Source organism: Lycium barbarum, chromosome 12, assembly GCF_019175385.1.
Source record: "Lycium barbarum isolate Lr01 chromosome 12, ASM1917538v2, whole genome shotgun sequence".
Classification (NCBI taxonomy): Eukaryota; Viridiplantae; Streptophyta; class Magnoliopsida; order Solanales; family Solanaceae; genus Lycium; species Lycium barbarum.
The window spans coordinates 87,272,407-87,291,455 of NC_083348.1; the positions used below are offsets into that span (position 1 = coordinate 87,272,407).

The 19,049-nt window shown below is 32.2% G+C and overlaps 1 protein-coding gene across 4 annotated transcripts; it reads left to right on the forward strand.

Moving 5' to 3' along the window:
- The first annotated feature begins 200 nt into the window (after window positions 1-200).
- On the forward strand, window positions 201-4,553 carry LOC132623394 (G-type lectin S-receptor-like serine/threonine-protein kinase At1g61490). Of its 4 annotated transcripts, none has more exons than XM_060338140.1 (8): window positions 201-448; window positions 1,425-2,246; window positions 2,326-2,442; window positions 2,581-2,792; window positions 2,996-3,206; window positions 3,403-3,640; window positions 3,794-3,944; window positions 4,039-4,553. In XM_060338140.1, the coding sequence occupies exons 2-8, from the start codon at window positions 1,427-1,429 to the stop codon at window positions 4,339-4,341; spliced, it is 2,052 nt and encodes a 683-aa protein (XP_060194123.1). In that variant the 5' UTR covers window positions 201-448; window positions 1,425-1,426; the 3' UTR covers window positions 4,342-4,553. The 4 variants fall into 4 exon arrangements, with proteins under 4 accessions (XP_060194123.1, XP_060194124.1, XP_060194122.1 ...); XM_060338141.1 differs by having other exon boundaries at window positions 212-448; window positions 1,746-2,246; XM_060338139.1 differs by lacking the exon at window positions 201-448 and having other exon boundaries at window positions 808-2,246; window positions 2,335-2,442.
- Window positions 4,554-19,049: the final 14,496 nt, after the last annotated feature.

The following is a 19,049-nucleotide window of genomic DNA, read 5'->3' on the forward strand; positions in this document are numbered from 1 at the left end:
TGGGTTGTTGTTGTTGTTGTATTAATGACCCGTCTGGCCATAAAAATTATTCGCTTTTTTCCAGAATAAATTTCACAAAATCAGCGTTTGGTCGTGAAAATTCCAAAATCCAACTTGAAGTTGTACTTCAAATTTGGAAAACAACTTATAACCTGTTTTCCAACTCACTTTTCACTTTTGAAGTTGCATTTAAATATATTCCAGCATGAACATTGTTCCAAATATTATTTGCAAAAAGTATAAACAAACACAACTCCATCTTCAATTCCAACTCCATAAATTCCACATTAAGTGAAAAATATTGGAATCTTTGGCCAAACGCCTACTTAGTGCATCAGATGATCTGAAACCTAGTCGGCAGAGTGTTGACATTGTAAATTTGGTCTTTAGGGACTTGTTGAGATACAAGGGAGAAATTGACCTGGAATTCAAGTACTGCTGTATTCAGGTCAGCCTATTTTGCATTGTTCCTTTTCTCCTTTTCCTTTTTTCTTCTTAAGTTACTGTTTTAAATATAACATCTTTATTCCCAGATGTGGACTTTAGTGTTTAGTCCAAATAAAGCTCAGATCAAGTAAGACAAGTTATAGTGACTTTACGCCCAAGTATGCTGTGTGCATATGTTTAAACCTAGGTATCTAGGGGGAAAGTTTAAATTTGACTTCAATACTCATTCTTATAACATACACTAGAAAAGGAAAAAACAAAAAAAAAAATCATTGTCCAAAAATGTTCTGATTAGTTTTTTTGGACATTCTGATAGATTTTATATTTTTTTCTTTTATATAATTCTCGTCACCATGTTGAATTACTTGGAAGAGAATTTCAACAAGGTTCTTTCTAGTTTCTACTTCCTCTTTTTGGTAATTGTTAATTGAGCTATGACTCTTTTAAGTGTCCCTTGATGTTTGTTAATTAGGATAGAATTCCATTTATGAAAATGGGATTTAGACAAGCTTGGAAAATTCTTTTGATCTCTCTTCTTTCTTACTGTATCATTCAATCATATTACATTAATGCCTCAGACACCATACTGCAATCCCAAAAACTCTTAGTAGGAGAGACATTAACTTCTGCTAGTCAGGTTTTTGAATTAGGATTCTTTACTCCTGCCAATTCCGATAAAAGGTACCTGGGGATATGGTTTAAGAATATCCCTCCTCTTAAAGTTGTGTGGGTTGCAAACAGAGAAAGTCCACTTAAAGTTTCTGATTTTGCGGCAAGTCTTTCAATTAGCAAAAATGGAAATTCGGTACTTCTTGATGGTACACAGAATGTTATCTGGTCAAGCAATGTGTCTGTCCCCACTAATAACACAGTTGAAGTTGTTCTCCTGAACAGTGGGAATTTAGTACTTAAAGATAATGTCTCAGGACAATGCTTCTTTGAGAGTTTTGATTATCCTTGCGATACTTTCTTGCCAGGAATGAAAATAGGTTTTAATAAGAAAACTGGGGAGAGATGGCTCTTATCTTCTTGGCAGAAGGAAAACGACCCCTCGCCAGGAAATTTTTCTATTGGAATCTCGGAGCAACTTCCTCCTCAGTTTTTCATATGGAACAAATCTACTCCCTACTACAGAACCGGGGAGTGGAATGGACTGAAGTTCATTGGTCTGCCTTATATAGATTCAGCAGCCTATATAGTTCAGTTTGTTTTTCAGCAAGAATTTCAAGGAGGAACTACATATTTCACCTTTCTCCCAAATAATTCATTCCTAACTTTCGTGGAACTTCAATCTACAGGGTCTGTTCAAGTTGTTCAGTGGACCGATGGAGATCCAACTTGGGATGTTTATGCTAAGATGGTACATGCACCATGTGATATATATAACACTTGTGGACCTTCAGCAGTCTGCAGCAAGAACAAACTACCAATTTGCAGCTGCTTAAGAGGGTTTGTGCCACGGTCTAATGACGAATGGAGCAAAGGAAACTGGACAGGTGGTTGTGCGAGGCGAACTAAATTACTATGCCAGCCGAAGGGAAACAGCACATCTTCTGGGGTTGCACAGCAGGACGCATTTTTGAAGTTTAGTGGACTGAAACTGCCTGATCTTGCTGCTATTTTTCACCTTGATAGTGCTAGTGAATGTGAAAGGTTGTGTTTGAAAAATTGTTCTTGCACAGCTTATGCTTATGTGGCAGGAATTAGGTGTATGGTGTGGTCTGGAGATCTTTTAGATATGCAGGATTACTCATACTCTGGGGAAGATCTTTTCCTTCGGCTTGCTTACTCAGAGTTAGGTAACTACTAATTAATTTGGTTTACACTAACTTTACGAGTAATCCATCTGCTGCAGTAGTTTATTAAACTATTTTTCAGTCTTTCCAGGTATGCGGAAGCGTAAAAGAGCACTAATCATATGTTCTGCAGTATTTTCCGGTCTCTTTTTCGGCTTTGGTCTATTTTGTTTTCTCAAGCACAAGATTTATCCAACAGGTAATTTTATATGTCCTCCCTAAATCTAACAAGGGAAAAAATAGGATTGACAAATTAAAATACTTTAATGGTTTTGTCAACACAGCTATGCAACGGACGGTCTAGCTTGATCATGAGATTATTTGCTTTCTTTAACAGGAGAGAAGAGAAAAGGAGCCAGAAGCTTTAGTCTGGGCGATTCATGCAACATTTCAAAAGACTACACAATAGAAAGTTTCTGGGTTGGCAATTTAAAGAAAGAAGATCCAATTGAACTTCCACTGATTGAATTTGAGGCAATTGCCACAGCAACAAATAACTTCAAAGTAGATAACAAGCTCGGGGAAGGAGGATTTGGTCCAGTTTTCAAGGTAACTACACTTTTCCTCAAGCACTTAACCTAATATGTGATCAAATACACTCAAGTTTACCGTGGAAATTGCATTACATGTGATTTGATTATTAAAATTATGAATTGTAGCTTCTTTTCCTTTTTTTCTTTTTTTGGGGAGGGGAGGGGTTTGTAAAATATGTGTTCTGATCATTTGACTTTTAATTGGCGGACTTTGCATAGGGAAAGCTAAAAGGTGGACCAGAAATAGCAGTAAAAAGACTTTCTAATCGAACGGGGCAAGGCATAGAGGAGTTCAAGAATGAAATTTTATTGATATCAAAACTCCAGCACAGGAATCTTGTACGACTCCTGGGGTGCTGCATTGAGGGGGAAGAACTTCTTATAATCTATGAGTACATGCCAAACAGAAGCTTGGATAAATTTCTCTTTGGTACGGCTGCTGTTTTTCTATCTTCTAATTTTTTTTCTCCATCTCTTAAGAGTCCAAATAAAGCTTTCGCATTGCTAAATTTTCCTAAAATACAAATTCTCCTGGATGGCTGGAAATATAGTTGCCATCATGTATAACTTGTCCAAGGGTTTCTTAGAGTTGATACTTTATTAACTGTTCGTACATTAATGATCAGATGCATCACAAAAAGAACTGCTAGATTGGCCTAAACGGTTCAACATCATTCAAGGTGTTGGTAGAGGGCTATTATATCTGCACAGAGATTCTTGTTTGAACATTATCCACCGGGATTTGAAGGTTAGCAATATCCTTTTGGATGAGGAGATGAATCCAAAAATTTCAGATTTTGGTTTAGCAAGAACGTTTCAGAAGCAGCAGCAACTAGTGCATACTCACCGAGTAGCTGGAACATAGTAAGCAACCTTATTTCTGTACTTCTCAATTGACAGAAGTTCAGATCCTCCAATTAACAATGCTACCCTGTACAATCCAACTTTGAATAAAAAGAAGCTGTTATCTTAATTTACTTTCTGAAAGCACTAATGTATTTTGGGCAACAAATGCAGTGGATACATGTCTCCTGAATATGCTTTGAGGGGGGTATTCTCGGAAAAATCTGATGTCTTCAGCTTCGGAGTCTTGCTATTAGAAATCATAAGTGGCAAGAAGAACTCAAATTTCCTTTACGTTGAAGAGAATCTTAATCTCCTCAATTACGTCAGTACACTCGTCGTCTGATGCTCTCTTACTATTTTGATCAACTTCACTCATATTTATGTCTTGAACTCATTATAGTGTACAACTATTACAGGCATGGAAATTGTGGAGTGAGCAAAGGGGGTTAGACTTTATGGACGAGACATTGATCAACCCATTATCTCCAGAAGAGATAACGCGATGCCTACACGTTGGCCTTCTATGTGTTCAAGAGCATCCTAGGGACCGTCCTACCATGGCTGCCCTAATTCTCATGCTAAACAGTGAAATGAAATGCCCAAGTCCTAAGCAGCCCATATTTAAGTTTGAAACATACTTGGATGTTTGTGGATCAGCAAAAGATAATGACAGATGTTCTGTTAATGAGTTCAGTGCATCATTGTCTCAAGGACGATAGAACATGTTAATGTATATTCTTAAAAGTTGTTAATCAAGTACAAAAATCCAGTTAATAGCCACCTAATGATGTAGCTTTTGTTCATTTGTAAATGCACCATCCTCGGAGATGTAATGAGTTTCGCCTCCATTTTTTTACTATGCAATCTTGTACTAGTTAACATTATTGTTTTTAGGGGTTTTTAATAATAATGACAATGTTATATTCTTCAACACCCTTTTAGTCTAAGGACAAGATTGTGTAATTATGCTGAATATAATACCAAACAGTAGTATCAAGATTAATTTCGAAGTAGCAGTTTCATCTCCTTGTTCAGATCCAATGTTAAGAACCCTTCATTTTACCTTTCCTTTTGTGGTTCCAGTCCAGATACTTATCTTCGTCTTCTCTTTATCATAAAACAAATCTGCCAACTTCAGCTAATATTCTTATTTTCGTCTTTTCTTTATGATAAAACAAATTTGTCAACTTCAGCTAATAACAGATTATTTTACCATTTCAGCATATTTGAATGATATGTTGTTTAAAAGATAAACAGACCCACAGATTAAGGGATTATGTTTATGATTCTGATAAAAGAAAAAAAATGGAACCGAATATTTTGAGATTGTTATTAGTAAGATTCTCGTCCAGCTATATAGGTGTCTGTTAAGGAATGTAAATCTTTAGCTGTCATTTTTGTTAATTAATTAACTCTGTTAGGATTCTGTAAATTTTTCTTAAATATCGCCCAATAATATTCTTTCCCTTTACATTATCCAATATCCATGTGCCTTACACCTGCGCTAATAAGATTCCTTATATACAGTTCTAATTTCCAACTATAAAACATTGCATAATTTAGTTCACGAGTGGGGCCATACGTCTCTATGTGGTCCAGCGGCAATATGATCGATGATGATATGATATGAAATTAAATGAAGAAATGAAATTCATATAATCAATTTAAACTTATTTGGAAGTGAGACTCGTTGTTATTGTTGTCTTGTTTCAGCAACCACACATATGTATTACAATGAATGCAACTCATTTTCATTTACGTCTCTACATGAATCAATTTCACCTTCCCCTCCCCACACCCCCCCCCCCCCCCTCCTCTTTCTTTTTCTCTTTGTCAGTATTAATAAAGTCTAGTGTGGTACCCAGAAAGGAAAAAAAAAGAAAAAAAGGTCCTGTCGAATAAAGAAGAAAGCATGCAAGGTGTTTAATGCTAAAAAGTTGTGCATGACTTTTGTGAGTACCACTTCCTTACTTGGTCAAGTGTGACTTCAATACAGTATGAACCGAAATTAAATGACTACTAACACGTCTCTACCTAACAGAGCCTCTATAATCTTGTAATAAAAACTAGACCCTTGAAGATCACATAGCGCTGGTCCAGAAATTATTTATAACAAATCATCTAAAATAAGTAAGTCTAAATAATATATCAAAAAGTATTCGAGGTAATTAAGCTCAATTTTGAGGGGAAAATAATTAATAAGTCTTGCGGAAAAAGAAAGGAAATTAAAATTTTTTTTTAAAAAAAGCTATCTTTTGATCGGAAGTAAAATGTAATTTAATACCCCGGCCCCCCGTCTATTTTTATTTGTCCATATCTATTAACATAGCTCGAAAGTTTTTAGTAGAAAATAAACTCGATGAATTTGTATGGTAAGACAAACATTCTAATTCTTCTTTTAATTACTCCACAACATTAGGGATGTCCCCGAATTATTTTTACTGTTATGAAAATTAAAAAATGTTCGAACTCACACCTTTTCCTTAATTATCACAACCATAACAAGGAGTAGGGCTATTACATTAATTGTTTTCATTAAAATACTAGGTCCAACAGAAACCAGACCTGACCTTGCTTTTAAAAGCAATCAATAGAACGACCAAAAAAAAAAAGCAGTACTCATGAATAGACATAGTACATTTATGATTTATCCAAGATACCTTCCCCTTCATCTATAACCATGGAACATGTCGCTATATGTAGTGCAAAACTTGCTCAGTATATATCTACTATATATAAATGGAAAGGGAGTATTAACAAAGCAACAAATGATTATACTAAAAGCAACATAAGTTATACCATAAAGTTGGGCCTACATTTGGCTTCTCCTTTAATCACGTGTACCTTTCAATTGCCCTCTTTCATTTTTCTTGCTTTTTGAATTTGTTATATTCTTAATCAGTGTTCCTATGCCCATTCTCTACTGAGTCTTTTTGTCTTCTCAGCACCGTAAATTTACACCAAAAGTTATATAAATTGATATTCTAACTAATTACTTTTTTATTTCGCGTGAACATATGTGATAGTAATAAATATTTATTCTCTTCTTATGTATATACGTATGCATTTTAATTTTAATTCTCTGACACATATTAATTTCCTTTGTACACTTTTACTTGTTCACTTTTGACTTTTTACTTTCTTTAAGAATTAATAAATGAAATACTCCCTCCATCTCATAGTACTTGACCACAATACTAGAAATATATGTCCAAATTACTTTTTCATTTACAAAATCAAAATAAAATTAATTAATTCTTTCTAATCAATATTGACCCTTAGTATTAAATATTCTTGAAAATAGTCAATTTTGATTAGAATGTATTTATTGGAGAGAGATAGAGGTAAGATAGTAAAATATAAAACACATATTTTATTTATGATTTCTTAAGGGGCGTGCAAAAGGGAAAGTGGACAAGTAATATGAGACGGAGGGAGTATATATTTTACCATAATATTCATATTTATTGGTGTATAGTCTCAATAGGCTTAGAAAATGATTTGAAAATGAGTAATTAGTGTGAAGGGTAAAATAAGAAGAAGAAATTTTTCTTTCTCTTGAGTCTTGATATGTTAACGTGGACAAGTAAAAGTGAAGGGATGGAGTGACTTTTATCTCCGTTATCCTTCTTTGTTAATACTTTACTTATTTTACTCTCCTTTGCATTATCTGATTATTGTTTCTTTACATTTATAAAATGTATTACTTTATATTTTCATTTCAGAATTAAAATTTGGTGACTTATGATATAACATATATTTTTCTAATTTTGATTTTTTTGTAACAATTCTTTTTATCTATAATTGTTAATATAAAAAATTATAATGTAACTAATTTACCCCTTATTAACATATTTTTAATTAATTTAATAAAAAAAATTATTAGTTTTGTTTTTAAAAAATTCAATATATACAACAATGGTTCTTATGTTTAGATCTGAACAATTAGTTAATTGCGATGGATATCAACCTGTCGGTATACATATAAGATATTAAAGAATTTAAAAGAAAAAATAGAATCAAAATATTAATTTTCTCTCATATTCTTAATAATTTTCTTCTTCACATCGATGAACAACTTTCATTGTCACGAGAATGAGAAAAAAAATCCGACTCTTTCCATCTCCAAGACTTAATTCCATCGTATGTTTTAAATTTTTAAATTCTATTTTTTTATTATAACTAAAGTGATCTATATATAATAACAATTAGAATATTATTAAAAGTTATTTATAAAATACTAACCTTAAAGACTGACTAATTAAAGTGAATAAACATGTTGGATGCACGGGCATATTTTGCTGGTATATATAAAATCACCGAAATAAGGAAGCGGTACTCACAAAAGTCATGCACGTCTTTTTGTAATCAATTTCGCTAGCTGTGCCTTTTTGTTTTTAAAGTTTGATACAAACTCGCAAAGTCATAGCTGAAGTCCTGGTGTCGACCAAAATTAAAGATGATAATTAATAGAGTCCGGAACCAAAATAATCTCAAAAAAAAGGGTATGAACCAAAATATTCCAGGAAAAAAAATGAATACAAAAGTACCTTTAACGCATGAAAATCATGCGTTAAAGGACTTAACGCGGACGGAGCCGTTAAATCCTTTAACGCTTGATTTTCATGCGTTAAAGGTCTCCCTTTTTTAATCAAATTGTGTGACTAGCTTTAACGCATGATTTTCATGCGTTAAACCTTTGTCCCTTTTTAAAAAAAAAAAAAAATCTTTCTTTCTTTTCTTTCTTTCTTTTCTTCTTTTTTCCTTTCTTTCACACTTTTTTTACATACTTTAGACATAAATTAATCATGCTTCGAGACTCCAAAACTTGAATATTTTATATATAATCCTATTTATTTTTGTGCGATTAATAAGGTAGGCTCAACACATTAAGGATACACAAAACTTCGGATTGTCGTTTTAGTGGTTGAAAAGCGCTCGAAGTCCATTTTTGTTTGAAGACTTGTTGTCATTAGCTTTAAGTTATTTATGTTTTACGGTTACACATTATTTTTATATTAATGCGTAACTTTATTTTTATAATCAATTAACAAAATATCAATTCATGATCAAATATTTAAGTGTTTTTTTTTTTTTTTTGCGTTATCCCCTTCAACCCCCAACTAATTGGAGTCTGCAACTTAAATAACCCAAAAAGTGGATTTGGGTACCAAAATAACCCATTAAAAAACCATTTGCGCACTAATTTATTTGTAAGTTGGTGAAATTTTAAATGATCATAAATTTGTGCTCGGATGTCCATTTGATGCGATTTTTTTTATTTTGGGTTTTTTTTTCCAGATCTATGCGTCTGAACTACCGCAAGGCTGTTAGGCCGCCCCGAATTTTCGAAAAACGTCAGTTATCCCATTCAATTTCAATTTTCCCCCAAATTAGTGTGCAATTTTCATTTATTTCTTTTTTAAATCTAATGGCGAAAAATATATTTCAATTCCATAATCCCGTGATAATGATGTTTTCAATGTCAATTTCAAGGTTCCAAATTCAATTTAAGAAAACAAGTTAGATAGCGTTAGTGAACATACAAAATAATAAAAAGTGTCTACATTGTTACTTTAACCAACTTGGCAGAGTGGTAAAGCCTTTGGCTTTTGACTTTTTTTAATCTCATCCACCAGGGATCAAACCTCAGCGGGAGCGTTGAGAAGATATTATTAGTAAAAAAATGAACTAATTTATTTAACGATTGACATGGGATAAACAAGTAAATAACATGGGAAAAACAATTTCAGAAATAAATATATTAACAATGCCATAATTAACGGAGATCCATGGAGGTGTCGTATTTGTAAATACTAAATTATTCATTATTCTTGAAATTAACTAAAAAAATCTCTAATTAGAACTTACTTAACTAGGATAAGTTATGGAGGATTTAATTAGTTATTTTGAATAATCCATGATATTGTATTGTCAATTATAATTTACTTAACTCATCTAGTTAAAGTAATAACAAACAAAATTTTATATTAACTAACTAATCCTTCATCAAATAATTATGTTAACTAACTAATCCTTTTCGGTAATTCTGTTAATGATGTTGAATATAAAACTAAGGATTTAGCTTATCGTTTGTTATTCAGGATTTAGCTTATCGTTCGTTATTCGGGATTTAGTTTATTATTCGTTATTCAGGATTTAACTTATTGTTCGTTATTCGTTAATGGGTTATTTTAGTACCCAAACCCACTTTTGAAGTTATTTAAGTTGCAGACTCCAATTAGTTGGGTGTTGAAGGGGATAACGCAAAAAAAAAAAAAAAAACACAGAAATAATTGATTGTGAATTAATATTTGTTAATTGATTATGGATTATTAATTTGTTAATTTTTTATTTATTGTTAATTTATTTATTTGTGAAATTGTCAAAATAAATTTACGCATTAATATAAAAATAATGTGTAACCCTAAAACATAAATAACTTAAAGCTAATGACAACAAGTCTTCAAACAAAAATGGACTTCGAGCACTTTTTAACCACTAAAACGACAATCCGAAGTTTTGTGTATCTTTGATATGTTGAGTCTACCTTATTAATCGCACAAAAATAAATAGGGTTCTATATAAAATATTCAAGTTTTGGAGTCTCGAAACATGATTAATGTATGTCTAAAGTATGTAAAAAAAAAGTGTGAAAGAAAGGAAAAAAGAAGGAAAGAAAGAATTTTTTTTAAAAAAAAAGAGACAAAGGTTTAACGCATGAAAATCATGCGTTAAAGCTTGTCACACAATTTGACCAAAAAAGGAAGACCTTTAACGCATGAAAATCATGCGTTAAAGGACTTAACGGCTCCGTCCACATTAAGTCTTTTAACGCATTAAAGGCACTTTTCATGCGTTAAAGGCACTTTTGTACCCGTTTTTTTTTCTGGGGTATTTTGGTTCATACCCCTTTTTTTTTTGGGTTATTTTGGTTTCGGACTCTAATTAATACATGTAATCTCTTCATTCACTTTTACTTATCTACTTTTAACTATACACATTTTAAAAAAAATATTAAATAAAGTGCATAATTTATCAATATATTTATATTAATTGGTGTATATTTTTATTGAATTTGAAAAATGATTTGAAGTGAGTATTTAATATTATGGGTAAAATAGAAAAAAATAAATTTTCTTATTTTCATATGCTAAAAGTGACAAGTAAAAGTGAAAAAATCTATTTTTGAAATATTAGACAAGTAAAAGTGAACGGAGGGAGTAGCTTATTACTGACTACTCCCTTCGTCTAATTTTACTTGTCCACTATACTAAAAATAGTTGTTCAATTTTACTTGTCCACTTTAAAAAATCAAGAGATAATTTACCACATTTTTCTTATTTTACCCTTAGTATTAATATGCAAAAATTTCAATTCCTTTTTCCAACATTTTGGAGTTATACTAGTCAAACTTGGCTTAATATGAAAATTTTGGCTCCAAAACCAACTTTTTATGGGGAATATGTGAACTGTTGGAACCCATTACTTAATTAGTTGGTTGCACATTTTTTTTGTAAGCTTTAATTGATTTCAATCATTAGGTAATTATAGGTAATATGGTAAATTCTTCATTCTATTTTTGACTCCTTAATAGGGTGTTAAGTCAATATGTGACAAGTAAAACTGGACGGAGGGAGTAATACTTAAAATGTACACATTGCTTTCAATTTTATTATATATAAGCCATGTAAAGGGACGAACACAGCTGCCCATAGTTGTACCATGGTCTTTAAAAATTGTACCCGCATTAAATTCTTGTAAAAATTGTACCCGCATTAAATTCCTGTACCGTGAGCTATAAAATTTGTACACTTTATCCAACTATTTTTATATCCAATGTAGACATGTGTCATAGTACTTAATATTTATTCTCTTCTCATGTATAGACGTATGCACTTTAAATTTAATTCTTCGACACATTTATTTCCTCCGTGCACTTAAGCCCCGTAAAGGGACGAACACAGCTGCCCATAGTTGTACCATGGGCTTTAAAAATTGTACCCGCATTAAATTCTTGTACCATGAGCTATAAAATTTGTACACTTTATCCAACTATTTTTATATCCAATGTAGACATGTGTCATAGTACTTAATATTTATTCTCTTCTTATGTATAGACGTATGCACTTTAAATTTAATTCTCCGACACATTTATTTCCTCCGTGCACTTTTACTTGTTCACTTTTGACTTTTCGTGTTCTAGCTGAATATTTATTCTCTTCTCATGTATAGACATATGCAGTTCAATTTTAATTCTCTTACACGAATTTATTTCCTCCATACACTTGAATTTGTTAACTTTTGACTTTTCATATTCTTTGAGAATTAATAAATCCCACGTGGATATATGCCATAGTACTGAATATTTATTCTCTTCTCATGTATACACCTGTGCACTTCTATTTTAATTCTCTGACACATATTTATTTCCTCCATGCACTTTTACCTGTTCATTTTGACTTTTCACGTTATTTAAGAATTAATAAATGAAATACTCCTTTCGTCTCATATTACTTGGCCACATTACTATACTTTACTTTTCACGTTCTTTAAGAATTAATAAAAATGAAGTACTCCTTTTGTCCATATTAACGTAGACATGTGTCATAGTACTTAATATTTAATTCCCTTCTCATATATAGACGTATGCAATTCAAATTTAATTTTCCGACACATTTATTTCCTCCGTACATTTTTACTTGTTCACTTTTTATTTTTCATGATCTAGCTAAATATTTATTCTCTTCTCATTTATAGACATATGCAGTTCAATTTTAATTCTCCTACACAAATATATTTCCTCCGTGCAGTTTAATTTGTTCATTTTTGACTTTTCACATTATTTGAGAATTAATAAATTTCACGTGGATATATGTCATAGTACTGAATATTTATTCTCTTCTCATGTATAAAGGGACGAACACAACTTTAAACAACTGTACCAAAAGCTTCACAGATTGTACCCGCAATGACTGCTTATACCATAAGCTATATAACTTGTACACTTTACCCAACTATTTTCCTATCTCACGTGGACATTTTTAATATGTCATAGTACTTAATGTTTATTCATTTCTCAAGTATAGAAGTATGCACTTCAATTTGAATTCTCCGACACATTTATTTCCTCCGTGCACTTTTACTTGTTCACTTTTGATTTTTCATGTTATTTAAGAATGAATAAATGAAGTGCTCCTTCCGTCTCATACTACTTGGCCATATTACTATACTTGACTTTTCACGTTCTTTAAGAATTAATAAAAATGAAGTACTCCCTTCGTCCATATTACTTGGCCACATTACTAAAAATATATGTCTAATTTTCTATTCTATATTTATCTTCTTTTTTATTTCTATTATCCCCATTTTCCTTCTTTGTCAATACTTTAAACGTGAAGAGAGGACGAACAATAGCAATATAAATTTGTATCAAAAGTTATTTTAATGCTCCTACACATAACTTGTTCACTTTTGACTTTTCACGTTCTTTGAAAATTAATAAATAAAGTATATATTATATCATAATATCCATACTTATTAGCATATAATCTCGATAGCCTCAGAAAATGATTTGAAAATGAATAATTAATGTGAACGGTAAAATAAAAAGAAGAATTTTTTCCCTTGATATGTTAACGTCGACAAGTAAAAGTAAAGGGAGGGAGTGACATTTGTCATACCCCATTTTAACCGGGTTAAAGTAGAGTACAACATATTGGTGATTCCTATTTTTTTTGTTTATGTTAAGGAGTCGCCACCTAATTATTGTGGTGAATTAGGACACCTAAAGTTAATTAAAGTAATTATCTAAAGTTGATTTTATTTTAAAGTCTATGAAACCAAAAGATCTGAGTAAGGGTTCAATTAGTCTAAAGGGAAGGTGTTAGGCACCCTTTAAGACCTATTAACAATGGTTAACCGACCGGATTTATAATTAATTAGGCTAAAATAATACAAATATAATATTTTAAATATTTGGAAGATAGTTTGCAAATGTTGTTGAAGTTACAAATAGAAATATAACATTGTTGTTTAAAGTAGGACTTGTGGGAAAATAGTTATATATCTCAAAGAGAAGTAATTGACTTTGGTGTAGTTTGGTAATACTTCATCAAATTCTAACAACTTTAGATCCTAATGAGATCCGAGTGTAAACTCGTCTGAAATCTTTTTTTTTTTTTTTTGTGAAAAACTTAGCTGATTGAAAATGTATTCACGCAAGCTTTATCCTTGACTTTTAATGATTCCAATTCCAATTGTTTAACGTGATTTTAAATGTTCTAGCTACTGTCGTTGGGGACGTGTGTTGTTATAGTGCTAAAATTACCCCCTTAATTACTAATTATAGATGGAATTTAGCATGACTAAATAAAACCAATCACTATTCTTTTGTTCAACAAATATCACACAAGCAAATAGAGGCAAACAAACATTAAAGGGCCCACATGAATTTAATTAAAATGGGCTCAGCCTATTTTAGGACTGCTGCTGTCTGCTTCAGTTGGGCTTTGGCCCAGTGATTTCATACGGACTGCTGCGAATGGGCTGACTCGAGAGAAATTGCGTTAGGCATTTAGCCCAACACCGAATGCGGGAGGTGACGAGTCCCTTGGACTCGAGATATCATGCATAAAAAAAACGAAAAGAAAAAGGATTAGTACATAACTAACAAATAAGACCAAACGTGTATAATGCAAATTCAAACGGACCAGTGGACCATGTAGATTGAGTACATATTGTGTATACTAGGCGTACTTTACATACTATCAACAAAACGAACACTTAGAGTGGTAGTCTAGGCAGGGTGCAATTGTTCCGTTAAGACAGCATGACAACCGAATAAGCAAGCATGTGAAGAGACCAAGGAAAACATTGCATAAATAATGGTAGCCCACAATAAAGCTCGTTGCCGAACTGGTGACAGATAGAGATAAATAAAATGAGCAGTAAAGCTCAATACTAATAAAAACTGTTAAGAGGAAACAAGTTCAGGCCTAAAATTGTGTTCAAGCAACCAAAAGAGTAGAGCAAATCCAGTTTCCAGGACAACAATACATGAATATAGTCAAACAAACCTCAAACTATTAACAGAGAGACTGAGGAAGAAATCAACCATTTGCCCATTTAGAGTATTAAATTTGCTTACGGGAAGAAAGCTATATATGGTGATATTCTATATGTATCAAAATTGAGTATATTTATTTAGCCACACCTAACTGAACAATTATTGGACAGAAGCAGGGTTATCAATTCAGTTAAAAAGGCTGGAAACGGAGGAATCATGTAAGGTTCAGATGTTACTTCTAGGAGGAACACACACATAATCAACACATCGCATTCGAGAGAATAAGAGAGGGAACAAAGAAAAGGGACTGGAATGTAGCGACCGGATATAAAGGAAACAAACAGAGACAACATCATGCACCACAGGTGGCCATTTCAACCACAGCTAGCACACAACCTTGAACAAGAACGCAAATTACACTAAATGAACACATGAATACATAGTACCACAAAATAAGCTAAACTAACAAAAGTAGCATGGATGCACACACAACTAAAATATGATAAATATCTAACTAGGGGCTGATACATGCTAATACTTTGAACAATAGGGGCACCCCTCTAGAACTGCTACTCTTTCACAATGAACCCAGAAACCACAAAAATTGGTTAAAGAACTAATTTGAACCTATCAGATTTAATCAAAATTTAGATTTGCACTTAACAGAAGGTTTCATCTAGACTGAAATTTTTACAGATAGGAAAAATCCCAATCATTTTGTATCATGAATATATGGACAACAGTCACCAGATCCCTTTCATACCCAAGATGCATAACATTAATTTATCTTAACATCTATACTATCCAGTTAGTTCAATGAAACATTAACAGCACATGCTTTGAGTTTTGACTTCTTCATAATTAAACCGTCTTTTTATCCAACCCAGTAAAATACGACAAGCTGTATCATACAGACAACCCCAACATCTCTTATCACAAAACAGTCCATGGATACAACAGTTGAAGCTAAATCAAGTTCGTCATTATTTTGAATAAACAAAGTCATGTGATGATGCAGGGGATATTTGTCCCTTTTTTTAACAGTCGTAGGTAATGCGAGATGTGTTAATGGATACTGTTAAACACGTAGAAGGGATAAACAAGTTTTGTAGGCAGTTCCAGGGCTCGAATACTGCAGAAGCATCCACATTGAGGGGATAAACAAACTGAAATTCGACTGAACATAATAACTGTACTAATAAGGACATAAATACCATGCCAAACAAGTAATGAGATTAATCCATATTAATTTTCAACCTATTTAAACATACTAAAGCAGCAGATGCAAAAGTTTGGACCAGGTTGGAAATGGTAAAGTGGTCAAAATGCCATATAGAACATATTCAAACAAACACATATATAAACTAAACAACTATGATCAATACCAATGCATTACATATTCCAAATGAGTTTATTAGCACATAAAAATCAGATGTTTAGTCCCAAGTGAGTTACTGAAGAGTCAAAACAAATATAAAGCAGTTCAAACAACACTTAAGAACAAACAAGACCCTAAACTATTGTTGATATATCATAAATCACAAGGAAATCAGACAAGTGAACAGATATTGACTAATCATTTGAGTTAAGGCAGTTTTATGCTTAAACTCCAGATTGACATAAGAGAATAGATAGGGAATATTTTGGTTAAGAGACTAAGACATATTATCTTAATGTAAAGCAGCTCAATGCAATTTCTACAATCAAATTGGGTGCACATAAGCTTGAATAATCACACTAGTTTTTTAAATGCTACTTCAAATTCATTTTTTTTATATATAAGAACTTCATGCGACTGATTTGGAACCCTTTCAGCCCCTTTGTATACTAAATATATCAACTAATATACACCTAAATGGGTATGAAGCTGAATGTCTCGAGCCTATCCACCTTTAACACTCCTCAGAAGTCAGTCATACCCAACAGAAACAAACAAAAGGGAAATCATGCTGAGGTATTGAAGCTAAAGAAAATCACGTATTCGGTTGCACACAGAGTCAAAACAAAAGGGTGACTACCCGAAAAAGAAATTGAACCACACAGCGGGTTAACTACCCCAAATCGTGCCTAGCAGACTTAACAATAGGAAACCAGCCATTCTAAACATATACACAGATACTTAGACTACATACACAACTCATATATAAGAAAAAGCTTGGACTAACACACAGAACCATTAACACGTCTTAAGATCTGAATAAAACAGCAAAAAAAAAAAAAGATAGCACTGACCTTTTGTTGGTGCAGTGAATGAGGCGACGAAGTCTCGGATATATGCTCGAACTCGAACGAACCCGAACCCGATTAAAGTAACTAAAGTTTCAAAACGAAAAAGTGAAAATATAGTAATTGTTGGTCGCGACAAAAGTTCACCGGAAAAGGAAAAATTAAGTGTGGAAGATAGTCTGTCCCTCAAAACCCTGAATAATCCCTTTTAAAACAATGATATCGTCCCCTCCAAACGATTCCCCTTTCCCCTGAGTAAATCTTTTTCATTTATAGAGTGAGGAGAGAGAGGAGCGTGGGAGAGAGACAAAGCTGGAAATAGGCGTGGTGGAAGTGGCAGGGAGGATGGCAGAGAGCGTGGGGGACATGGGAGAGTGGAGGTGCAGAGGAACGTGAGGGACATGGGAGAGTGGAGGTGCAGAGGAACGTGAGGGAGAGGAGAGTGAGGGACGAATGAGGAAACAAAAATGAAACCCTAGGGTTTCATTTTGTTAAAAGAGGAGTTGGGCCGGGTCAATAATTCGTTTGGGCTGGACCGGGTAATATTAAACATGGGCTGCTCATTTTGAGTTGGGCTGGCCGAATTTAGAATGATGGCCTTTTCTCCTTCAATTTAATTCCTTTGGGCTTTTAACTTAATAACTAGTACAAAATATATTATGTGAAGACAAATAATAATTAGTATGTAGAAAAGAGTTTAATAAAGTAAAATTAATTTAACGAGTACAAATCCTAAAATGAAACGATGACTAACCATTTAAAATTCGTGATAAAGTAATACTAGTAATGTTGATAGTAAACATAGTAAAAAATTAATAATACTGAGCATAAAGTGTTTAGCTTGTCAATAAATTTAAATGTCCGAGTAAATAAATTGAAGTAAAGGAGGGACAAAATTGGGTGTCAACAACATTTATCCTCATTTTCCTTCATTGTCAACACTTTACTTATTTACTCTCCTTTGCAGTCTCTGATTATTGTTTCTTTACATTTATAAAATGTATTACTTTATATTTTCATTTCAGAATTAAAATTTCTTGATTAATCATATAACATATATCTTTCTAATTTTGATTTCTTTGTAACAATGAATATAAAAAATTATAATATATTTCTTAATTAATTTAATAAAAATATTTTAATCCAATATATACAACAAAATGGTTCTTATGTTTGGATCTGAACAGTTACTTAATTGAAATAGATATTAACCTGTCGGTATACATATAAAATATTAAAGAATTTAAAAGAAAAAATTTAGAATCAAAATATTAATTTTCCCTCGTGTTCTTACTAATTTTCTTTTACATCAATGAACAACTTTCATTGTCATGATAATGATAAAAAAGTCCGACTCTCTCTATCTCAAAGACTTTTAATTACAACTAAAATGATGATTCCTAAAATACATTTTGTATATATAACAACAATTAGAATGTTTTTACAAGTTATTTTCAAAATACAAACCTTAAAGACTGGCTAATTAAAGTGAATAGACATGCACAGACTAGTATTACTATATGCATGGACGTACGACATACATATTTCTTTATTCTCTCTTTAGCATCCCCTTTTTCAGTGGTACATTTTTAAGTCTATTTTTCCCTTTTTCTTAAAAGTTTCATATTAATTTAGACGTTTACAAAACCTCTATGCATTATCTTTTTGTAGAGAAGATTATTGGATTTGGTTAATTAGTCAATATCGTATCATTTGGAACATGCAAACTGTTGTTCCCTTATTTTATTCTTCTGGAGGTGATTTATTTAATACTAATCACTTTAGACAAATGGATAATTTTAGATTGATTTAACTTTATTTGTTCAAAGCAAATTACTAATATCTATTTATTCTTTTTAGTTTCATTTAAGTATCAAAACACGGTATCGTACATCGACGTTGCGGGTATAAAGTATGTAGTTTGTTTTGTAATTTTTTATTTCATACCGCGTATATTCTAATGCCATGGATTATGGAAACAATCTTTAATTATTCAGAAATTCTTTATAAAAGAATTATGCTCCCCTTTATATTCTGTGTTCTTATCATTCTTATAGTTTTTAAGTTTCTGAAAAAATGACTTTAAACAACTAGATTTTATGTCTGTAGGAGTAGAGTATTACTGCCTTAAAA